The following is an 11,646-nucleotide window of genomic DNA, read 5'->3' as shown; positions in this document are numbered from 1 at the left end:
ACAAGTATCAAATCTCTCTGGATTGTTTGGGAGATTCTTCTTTACATCACCATGTTTAACTTGTTTTCCATCATCAGACAGGATGAGTTTGGGCTGTGCTGTATCAGGATCGAGTGTCACATCCACTGCAGACTGCTGGACCCTCTTCAGCTCGACCTCAGTGAGAAGCTTCTTCATCTGTTTACTGAGCGTCTCCTCCAGCTGACTCACAGCTCTCCTCACAGTCCCCTCATATGAAGGTGGACGGACGCTGACCTCTGTCCAGTCCTTGGTGGGTGGAGCAGTGTTCAGGGACATGAAGCTTTGGAGGAGGTGGAGGTGGTCTTCAGAGCGTGAGAGCTGCTCCACCTCAGTGCTCCTCTTCTTCAGCTCAGAGATTTCCTGTTCCAGCTCTTTGATGAAGCCTTCAGCCTGTTTCTCTGTCTTTCTCTGCTTCTCTTTGATCGTGTCCATGAGCTCGGCCTGGCTTCTCTCAACAGACTCCTTCAGAGCGGTGAAGACCTGAACACCATCTGCTATCTCTCTGTCTGCATCTTCCTCACTGAGCTCCACTGAGTGTTTGATCTCCTCAATCTTCAGTCGTCTCTTCTGGATCATCTGCTGAATTTCAGCCTCTGTCTTCCCCAGCTCGGCCTTCTTTCCTTCATATTCTTCTCTCAGAGGAACAACATCATGTGTCTTGTGGTCTAAAACAGTGCAGAGCATGCAGACACACATCTGGTCGGTCTTACAGAACAGCTCCAGCAGTTTATCGTGCTTCAGACACATCCTGCCTTCCAGGTTCTCCACAGGGTCGATCAGCTGATGTCTTTTCAGGCCTGATCTTGTCAGATGAGGCTCCAGGTGAGTCTCACAGTAGGATTCCAGACACACCAGGCAGGACTTCAGGGCCTTCAGTTTGGTTCCAGTGCAGACGTCACAGGGAACTTCTCCTGGTTTGGAAACTTGTTGCTCTGAGCTGCTGCTGCTGGCTTTCTGTTGAGCTGACTGTCTGAACTGAGCAGCCATCTCAGAGATGAAAGTGTTGACCTGCAGCTCAGGTCTGGTGTAGAAAACCTTCTTACAGTTTGGACACTGATAGGGGACATTAATATTCCAGTGTTCAGTGATGCAGGTTTTACAGAAGTTGTGTCCACATGGTGTGCTGACTGGATCAGTGAACACATCCAGACAGATGGAGCACAGAAACTGATCTTCAGTCAGCAGACAGCTGGCAGCAGACATATCGACACTCTGAGGACACAAAGTGAGAAACATCAAAACTGGGATTACATGTTGTTTTTTATTTGTTTAACATAATCAAACTATGATCAATGTAATATAAGGATCCTGAATTCTGTTGTTGTACGAATTTCCTGTGAGTGAAGGAGAGCTCAGATGTGCAGTTCAGTGATGGTATTTCTATGAGATCATCAAGCTCAGAAAATAAATGATAACTTGGAGATCTTTATTCTAAAACATTTACTCTGACTGCCTGCAGAAAAAATACTATTCCTCTAAATACTACTCAAACTAAAGTTGCCTCGTGGTTGTCTGCCTCAGCGCAGCAGTCAAGTTTCTCGTACAGTTTACATCCACGTCTGTAAAACATAGATGCTTCACACATCTTCCCCCCGGCAGCACAGAAGATCTATACAATCAGCACAGTTTCAAGATTAGAGTCACCAATTCAGTATCTGACCAAATGTCTCTCCTTCTGTTCCTGAGATATGACGCTGAATAATGTCCAGAATACTGCAGAACATTATGATGTCACAGTGAAGTTGACCTTTGACCTTTTAGATATAAAACATAATTTTATCCTTTTAGACATTTGTGTGAAATTCTGTCATAATTTGCATATGAATTCTTGGGTTATGGCCAAAACACGTTTTGTGAGGTCACAGTGACCTTTGACCACCAAATTCATTCAGTTCATTGTTGACTCCAACTGGACGTTTGTGCCAGACTTGAAGAACTTCCCTCAAGGCATTTAGATGTCACGTTGACCAGAATGGGTGGGACGGACGACTTACAGACGACACTGAACATAACGCCTCCGTCCACGGCTGTCACCAGCACAGAGGCATCAAAATGACATTATAATCTTGAACCTAAATCTAATTATTAAGACATTAGCAAACATTAACCTGCACACATTCATCAGAAACACAGAGGAGATATAATAAGACACAAAAAACATGAGAGAGAGAGATGGAAAGTAACTAAGTACATTTATTACAGTACTGTACTAAGGTACTATTTGAGGTACTTTAGTTGAGTATTTCCATTTTCTGCTACTTTATACTTCTGCTTTGGTAAAAACATCTCAGAGAGACACATTCTACTTATTCCTCCACTACATTAATTTAATATCATTAATGAATTTACAGATTCAGATTCAGAATAAAAATTATAATCAACAAATAAATCCTGATGTATTATTATCAGTTAAGATATTATTGACCTCGGGGGGAATTTACAAACCACCCAGCAGTGTATAAAGTCATTAAAATTAGCTCCACTGTTAACAGCTTCATCATTAAAGTGATGAACACATTAATGCATCAATAATTATAATCCTGTAATATAGTATATTTTTCTGAAACTGGACGTTCTGGGTAATGAGTCATTTTACTTTTGGTACTTTTAGTTTGATGCTAATACTTGTGTATTTTTATTGCAAATCAAATAGTGACTGCAGGACTTTTACTGTAACAAAGTATTTCTACACTGTGGTATTACTACTTTTACTTCAGCAACAGATGTGAGTACTTCTTCCACCGCTGGTTCATATTGATGTAAACTCACACTTAAACCTTGTTGCAGCCTGAAGTGATTTGAATCCATGGTCACGTTCAAGTTTCATGAACACAAACCAAAACTCTTCATCCACTGTTTGTTTGTGTTTCAGTCATCAGATATTGTCTTCATTAATAACAGCCTAATTGCTCCATTCTTCTTCATAGTAATAATGTTTCACTTATATATCGGCCTTTATTTAATTCATGTTTATTGCTCCGACCACAACGTTGCATGTGTCTCCTGTAAATCCCATCTGCACTATGTTTACACCTGGTCTGCACACCTGCCTGGGATGCTGTCAGTGACACAGGAAGGTTGGAAGAGATCACATCAATATGAGTAACATCAGACATTCATCTGAAATCTGATAAATATGCTGTTTGTGCAGGTCTGCATAGTATATGAATATGAAGGATAACTGCATTTCCTCAGGGCTTATTTGGGCTGGCATTAATTGGTCGCCACGGTAACAAGCAACCAATTAAATGTGCCAGCATATGAAAACATGTGGGGAAACCAGTGTGACTGGTCTGCAGTGGGGAGTGTTAGCTCGTGTTGTTTCACAGATAAAAACAGAGTTCACTGTTAAAGTCGACCTGAAAACTTTAGTTATTCAAATAAAAGTTTCAAAAATAATCAAACTATGTTAAACTAACTCTCCATTACTGTCACATCAAACATCAAATAATATAACAATACTGCTACACTGCTGCTTATATTGTTATTAGAGTGGAAATATTTGAAAGCAGGCCAAACATTTTTCATATGAACCTTTGAAACCTCTGTAGGACAGTGAACTCACCAGTGTTTGTTGTTGAGAAAAACCTGCTGGATTCAGTTGAATGTTTCTTTCGAGAGAAACAGAGAGACTCGTCTCGACTGCAGCTCTGCTGTCACTCACACACACTTTCACTTTCACTTCAGGTCATGTGACTGTGAAGCTCTCCTCTTTCACTGTTGCTCCACCTCTCAGTGGGCCGTCACCAAGAGGGAGAGGTGGAGGAAGTATTCAGATCCTTTACTGAAGTCAAAGTACTAATACCACACTGTGACAATACTCCACTACAGGTAAAAATCCTCTCTTCAAATCCTTCCCTCAGTAAAAGTTTGATCAGGAACATTTATTATAAGTATGTGTAAAATGACTGATAGTGCAGTAAAGTGTTCCCTGCTGTCAGTGTTTTATTCTATCTGATGTTTTTGGATTAATATTCCTGCTGCATTAATGTGTATGTGTCATTTTACTGCTGTAGATGTTTCAGGTTGAGCTCATTTGAACTCCTTTATAGTTTAATCTACAGCAATGCATCATGGTCTATAAGATCATCATATGTCTGTAGCGTGGCTGTCCTGTGAGAACCACGTATCTCTAAAGAGTCATAAAAACAGCCTGTTTTCAGCTTTGTGACGACGACTCTTCAGCTGATCCAAGAGGGTTTTTAAAGAGTTTATTTAGCTTCAGAAGGAGGAGAATTTTCTCAGCTCATAAAGGAACACTTCATCCTTCAGTTTATCACAAACATTCAGCATCAGCACATCTGGAGATACATGGTTTACACTGGACAGGAAGGAGCTAAAGCTGTCAGACTAATGTAGTGCAGTAAGAAGTACAATATTGAGCTCTGAGTACCTTTAATGTATACCTGAGTAAAGTACTTGAGTTAAAATACTGAGCTACAATCCACCACTGAAAACATATTCAATTACAAGCAACAGTCCTGCATTTAAAATTTCAGTTAAGTCCACAAGTATCAGCAACAAAATGTACCTAAAGTATGAAAAGTAAAAGTACACATAATGCAGAGTGAATACTGTCAGTGTTATACTGTTGTATTATTGATGTATTAATATGTAAATGGTATCTTGATGTTTTTGTCGCTAATTTTATTCAGCTAATTTTAACTACTTATATACTTGTAGCAGTTTAATATGTGAGACAAACTGATCAGGTTTTATTTGCTTCAAGTCGAGCAGCCTGTTTTACGATTGTTTGGTCATCAGTTGTGCAGTGTACTTCTGGGGACGTTTTGGTCCCCAGATTTTGCTGCAGAGTGAGCGCTCTTGACTGTCACGCTACTCCTTGGTACAAACAGCTGTGGACGTGATGCAGTGGCACAGAGGAGAAACTTTCCACCTTAAGGCTTCGAAATAATCTTCCATCCTCTGCTTGGAAGTGGTGAATTTACAGCTCACAGATACTTTTGTGGGAAATGTTGCACATTTCCGATCTGTCGTCAGCACCATTGGCTTGTTTACTATATTGCATGATTTCCATGTCACACGAACGTCTCGCTGAGCCCTGGGGGGTATTCCAGAAAGCAGGTTTAGTGAAAACTCTGAGTATGTTAACCCTGAAATGAGGGAAACTCTGGGTGTTCAGTTCCAGACAGAGAGGTAAATCAAACTCTGAGTCAATCACCATGGCAACTGACTCTGTGAACCTAACCTGCTCGCTGGCAGGTTTTCTTTAAGAAACCCTGAGGTAACCCTGTCTCCTCCCTACTGCCGAGCCTGAAGCAAGCTGGCAGACAGACATGGGCTGTCCGTATGTAGGAGGTATGTAGTAAATATGATCGATATCGATGCAGAATTAATTCACAATACCTTAGATTCAAAACCTTACGTTGTCATTCATTCCCCAGTGAACATCTGTTTGAACGGTACCATTTTTCATTCGACTCAATCATTTACCGGCCACACATATCAAATCTGACACACCGCAGACGTGCACTCTCATCAGAGCAAATGTTGTGCATTGCGTTACATTTTTTTTGTGAACGGTAGCTTTTTATATGATATTGGTGATGTTTTGCGGCCTCTGCCTTCTCTCTATTGGCTGAGTAGAACTCAAATGTTACTAAGCAGGATATTAGGGAAGAGGACATAAAAGCTGAAACAGTATTTTTTGAGGGGTTTAAATTACTAGTGGCCTACAGTACATAATGACATAGCCACTGAATGACAGGTTATTTAAGCTACTTTGTTTAATAAATCAAATATGAATCAAACTAAAGAGAGGTACAGTCATGGCCAAGTAAAACATGCCTTACCTGTTTGAATGATGTTTTTATATTTCATTTTAAGCTGCTTTCAAGTGTGTTTTTCCCCTGTGAGATTGCACCTACATGAAAATCAGATTTTACTCAAAACCACTTTTTCACCTGTAAGCTACGATTTTAATTAAGTGTGGTTAAATGTGAATTAATGGACAAGTGCATTCAAACTTAGGCGTTGACTCGGGCAGCAGTTTTCTCCCATGCTGCCTCTCTCTGCTTGGCAGCTTTAGTGGTGTTACTGTTTTTACGAAATATGTGCTCATAGTCGCTGTAGGCATTCATGAGCACCTCCAATTCCACAGGTGTAAAATAAGTTGATCGCTTTTTCTCTCCGGTTGCCATGGTGACTCGAGGTATCGGGGCTCCACTGATGATGGCTTTTTATTGTGGTTGTGCATGCGCTTAACTCAAGGTGTACCTACTCAGAGTTGATTGAACTAATTCAAATCAGATGTTCTGGAACCGGATACTCAGAGTTTCCCAGCTCAGGGTAAGTCAACTCAGAGTTCAGGATTAGACTCAGAGTTTGTTGAACTTCCTACCTGGAATACCCCCCTGTTCAAAGGTTAAAGCTGTGTATGAAAACAAAAACAAAGTTGAATCTGATTCGACTGACATAATTGGGTACATTTCTAATTATTTCAATAGACCTTGCATATTGTTGTCAAAGCAATCCAATATATTTTGCACAATTTTTTAAATTATCAGTTTATACTGTAGATAGATCTTCTGAGCAGCGATGTCATATCTTTTCTATGAAAATCTACACACAACAAAAATTTAAAGGCAACACTTTGGTTTTTGCTCTCATTTTTCACACCTTTCACTTAAAGATCTTAGATTTATTTTTGCACGTTAATGATTTGTCTCAAATTTTGGTCGCAAATTTGTTAAAATGTGTAGTGGGTGTGTTTCTTACCCAGATGCAGCACCACTGACAAAAGGACAGTTCATAATAGTTTTTAATACACCTGTAAGCAGAACACAGGATGAGCAGGTAAGTGAAACAACAGGAAAGTCCAATTTCCCAGCTTGGGGTCTCCTGTGGCACAGGTCTGATCTAAAGGTAGAAGGCAGGTGAGTCAACGGCGTCTACATGAAACACACACCCAAGACAGTTGCGTTGTGTGCTGCTGTACCATAAAGGAAGAGGCAGGAGACGTCATCGGGCAGGCAGAGGATTCGACACCAGGTAAGCACACTGACGAGACAAACACCAGGGAACAAGCAGAAGGTCGATCAAGCCAGGCGAGGAGCTGAGAAACCAGCAATGACAGTGCACACACACAGACGGTGTATGGTGCCACACGGTGAATCACTCCACAGCACAGGTTAGCTTAGGCAGATGAACAGGCAAACTGTAGAGTTGTTGGAGAAAAAGTCCACACAGCCAAAGGAAGCAGGAAAACAGACACCAGGAACAAGGAAGCAGAGTTTGTGGTCGGGGATAGAAGGCTGAGTAGTTTACCAGGAGTCAGGCGAAGCAGGTGAGTCAGAAACAGACAGGGTCAGCCACGAGGAATTAGTCTGAAAGTAAAGGCTGCATGGGAATGATAAAGAACAATCTGGCAACTGCTGAGTGTGGAGCTGGCCATTAAATGCAGGCTTGATTGTGAATGGATGGAATCAGCTAGTGAGGTGGGCGTGGTGGACAAACAGGACCGGAAAATGTGTCAACCAATGACAGGTTGGCAGGTAGGAGTGGCAAGATGAATGGAAATTTTCTCGGTGCTTTTCAAAGTCAAGGAATGATCCTTAAACGGCTGAATATCAAGGAGGCTACGTCATCAAATCCTGCCGAAGGACTGTTCCAATGTCAACGATACTTGAATGCTATTGAGCACCGAATCCCTCCTTCAGATAATTTTCAAGGACGTGTGTATCCTCAGTGGGCATGAAATACCTACTATGTGTTGAGCATGATTTACCGAAATTGAAAGTGGGGTTTCTTCAGCAAGACACACCCGGGTACTCCCTAGTCTGTTCCAATGTTTGCTCACCAAATGCTAGGAAGGAGTCTTGCCTAGCCTCTGTAGGATCTGACTTGGAAGGACCTGTCCTACCAAAAAAGCATCCTTGACTTTGAGAAGCACCAAAAATGTTTGTGAGCACTCCTCCTTTTCCAAGATAATTCATGCACCTGACAGGTGAGGCATATCCAGATTCTGGTGTGCTGTGACACCATTTGCCAGATGCAGTGTGACACATCTCCTTCACATAGAGCTGATCTGGTCGTTGATTGTTGGCTCACTCCTCTTCAATGGCTGTGTGAAGTTGCTGAATATTGGCAGGATCTGGAACATGCTGTCGTACATGCAGATCCAGAGCATCCCAAACTTGCTCAGTGGATGACATGACTGGTGATGTGGCCGTGCAAGAACTGGGATGTTTTCAGGTACCATTTACTGTGTACAGATCCTTGCAACATGGTGCCATGCATTATCATGCTGCAACATGAAGTCATGGCAGTGGATGATTGGCATAACAAAGTATCTGAAGATCTCGTCATGGTATCTCTGTGCATTCAAACTGTCATCAATAGCACCTGTGTTTGCTGTCCATAGCTTACACACCTTATGCCATCTACCCGATAGAGTATAAACCAGGATTAATCTGTGCAGAGAACTCCTCTCCAAAGAGCCAGATTCCATTGACGGTGAGCAGTTGCCCACTCAAGTTGGTTAGGACAATGAATTGTTGTCAGGTCAAGACCCTGGTGAGGACAACGAGCATGATGATGAGCTTTCCTGTGACGGTTTCTGACGTTTTTTCAGTGAAATTCTTTGGTTATGCAAATCAATTATTGCATCAGCTGTCCAGGTGGCTGCTCTCAGACGATCTTACAGGTGAAGATGCTGGATGTGGAGGTCCTGGGCTGGTGTGGTTACGTTTGGTCTGCAGTCGTGTGGCTGGTTGGGTGAACTGCCAAAGTCTTACTGTAGTAAAATGAACATTCATGTAACACCAAGTGTTTATTTTAGATTTAATCTTAGTCTTGAAATGAAACTGTTTATTAGTTTTATTCACATTTTAGTTATCTTTATCTCTCATAGTTTTACTCAACAAAAATTCATGACATTTTTGTCAACTCTTAGAAAATATTTTTTCTGTTTTTTATCTTGAAACTAATCCAGTGAGGCGAATGCATGTGTCATAAAATAGAATCAAGGTGACAGGTTGTATAAAAATTCATTTAGGCAAATAATTCCTGCACACTTCCAAACAGTCATGTCTCCAGCAGTGTGTGACAGGTTTAAGGGCTGATTTACGAGCACACACTTACTGATCATCATTTGAAAAGCTCAACATCTCTCTATTTATGCTCTCAACAAATAACTAGCTGCTAACAGCCACCGCTGCAACTAACAAACTCCACAAATCCATTCAGCAGCTCCACCATCCACAGTCAGACACACACGGCTGATTATTTACTGCTGAATTACAGCTCACAACTCGCACCGACTGGTGCATTTACTGATGCAGCATTAACAAAATTACCAGCACGGCCGTTATCAGCCTCCAATGTCTGATAGTTTACCGCTAACATTTTTGTCACGTCTCATCTCGTCAACAAAAATGAAACATAGATTTGTCTTTGTTTTTATTATCACAATCTATTTTTAACTTGTCATCATCTTGTTTTCATCATGGAAAAAAGGATGTTGACAAAAACTTTTTGTCTTAGTTCTCGTCAACAAAATTAACAGTGTTAACACCCATCTTAACTTTCATATAACTACAGGTGAACTTCAATAACAGAGCCAACAGTCAGTGTGGGTCCAAATGCTATAACAGGCTTTTATTAATTTAGGGTCCAATACAGCAATATTATTAAAGCAATTAAAAGTTAAAGCATCTTGTTGCAGGGTGTGGCACACCAATCTATGGAAGTATACTATACGTGGATAACCAAAACTACACAGAAAATAAACCCCAAGAGTGACACACCAAACCTTAAACTATATCACCACAACTCAGCTGATGATTTCCCACTGCACCGGCTGCTCCCATGACCACAGGCCAACACCAACTGCAGCACTTAAAGATAAAGATAAGATGTTAATAAGTTCAATTTACTAAAATACAAGTAAAACAATTTATAATTAATAGCATAAAGTATAATATAAAATGAATGGCAACCAGCACTTTGCCTTTCCGCTGCCACAACTCATGGACTGTTAGGACCCAGGCAAGCATGTGCACAGGAGTGATCGCAGGTCAAGGATGAGGCTCACACACCTGTGCTCCATGAGCCTCTTAACAGTTCAGGTGCTCTCACCTTGACTGGTCAAATTTTGTCAGGGTCCTAGTGTCCCCCTATTACATTCAGTTCACAGGCAACAGCTCTGGTGGACACTCACACCATTAGCATGCTAATAGCATGCTCCCTCAAAACTTGAGACATCTGTGTTGTGATCAAATGTCACATTTTAGAGTACCCTTTTATTGCGACCATCCCAAGGCACACTGTGTCGTAATGATAATGTTTAATCAGCATCTTGAGATGCCACACCAGTCAGGTGGATGGGTTATCTTCAAAAAGAAGAAGGGCTCACTAACATAGATTTTAACATATTTGCAACCAAAATTTGAGAGAAATATATTTACTGAGTGCAGAAAAGGTCTTAGATATTTGACTTAAACCTGTGAAAGAATGGGAGCAAAAACAGAAGTGTTGTTCAGTGTATATACAATGATTGGGCAATGTAAGGTTTTGAATTTGACGCCAGAGTTTATTTAATGTGCAAATGCTTGTGATTTCTGAATATGTTTGTTTTTGATGATTCAACAGTCTTGGAGGCAGGTAATGCGCACATTAGAATAAATACAACTACATTAGATAGTATCAACCAGTGTCATAAAATCGGTGGGTTCTAGTTGTAAGGAGCAAAAAATATTTACAAAAAAAAAAAGAGAGAAAACCACTGAAAAATCAACAATGTATTCACAGTACATCACCAATATTATACATTTATTACATTAAATGAGAGTGAATCTTTCTGTAGAAAATCAGATGGTTGTTCTACTTTGTGTGACTGACGCTATTAGTTTGAGTTAGAAAAAAATATTTTGATACAAACTTACAAACCTACATGCTTGATTGACAGGAGAGATGATCAGAGGGGCAGAGTTTTTACCACCATCATTATTACAGGGACTGAAGAGTGGGTAGAGTTTCTCAGTGAAGGAGCAGCCAGTAAAGGAGTAGATAAGAGCTGCAGCATCAACATCATAAAAGGAGACCAGACCCTCCTTATAATCCACAAACACCCCCACCTTCTCAGGCCGAGACTCCAGAGAGAGACTGACTGAAGGGCCAGCAAGAGCTTTGTACTCATTTTCATTCCTCAACCATATCATCCAGTAACCATTCTGAGGAGTTGCTGTGATTCTACCCTTCCTGTTGATCGACTCTCTGACCACTCCTAAATCCCAGTCAGTCTTCCCTTTAACCTGAACCTCATAATAAAATCTTCCTGAAGAGAAACTCTGCTTTGCTAAGACACCAACACAAGGATCAAATCTCTCTGGATTGTTTGGGAGATTCTTCTTTACATCACCATGTGTAACTAGTTTTCCATCATCAGACAGGATGAGTTCAGGATGTGCTGTATCAGGATCGAGTGTCACATCCACTGCAGACTGCTGGACCCTCTTCAGCTTGACCTCAGTGAGAAGCTTCTTCATCTGTTTACTGAGCGTCTCCTCCAGCTGACTCACAGCTCTCCTCACAGTCCCCTCATATGAAGGTGGACGGACGCTGACCTCTGTCCAGTCCTTGGTGGGTGGAGCAGTGTTCAGGGAA

At 41.1% G+C, this 11,646-nt stretch overlaps 2 protein-coding genes and 1 pseudogene across 5 annotated transcripts in view; 1 reads left to right on the top strand and 2 right to left on the bottom strand.

Annotated features, from left to right (window-relative positions):
• The window catches only part of LOC126407718 (E3 ubiquitin-protein ligase TRIM21-like), a 363,104-nt pseudogene that overhangs the window by 910 nt on the left and 350,548 nt on the right, over nucleotides 1-11,646 (bottom strand).
• LOC126407721 (E3 ubiquitin-protein ligase TRIM21-like) overlaps nucleotides 1-11,646 on the top strand; it is a 297,595-nt gene that overhangs the window by 198,686 nt on the left and 87,263 nt on the right. The gene's annotated exons all lie outside the window — the stretch shown is intronic.
• Nucleotides 9,688-11,646, bottom strand: part of LOC126407724 (E3 ubiquitin-protein ligase TRIM21-like) — a 409,915-nt gene continuing 407,956 nt past the window's right edge. The window contains exon 4 of one of the 2 annotated variants that reach the window (XM_050072894.1): nucleotides 9,688-11,606. In XM_050072894.1, coding sequence (XP_049928851.1) covers nucleotides 10,896-11,606 — 711 coding nt within the window. In that variant the 3' untranslated portion in view covers nucleotides 9,688-10,895. The remainder of the gene's footprint in view (nucleotides 11,607-11,646) is intronic. The other variant, XM_050072893.1, reaches the window with a different exon arrangement.

Source organism: Epinephelus moara, chromosome 20 (genome assembly GCF_006386435.1).
Source record: "Epinephelus moara isolate mb chromosome 20, YSFRI_EMoa_1.0, whole genome shotgun sequence".
Classification (NCBI taxonomy): Eukaryota; Metazoa; Chordata; class Actinopteri; order Perciformes; family Serranidae; genus Epinephelus; species Epinephelus moara.
The sequence above is the reverse complement of the archived record's forward strand: the minus strand, read 5'-3'. Positions and strand labels throughout refer to the sequence as shown.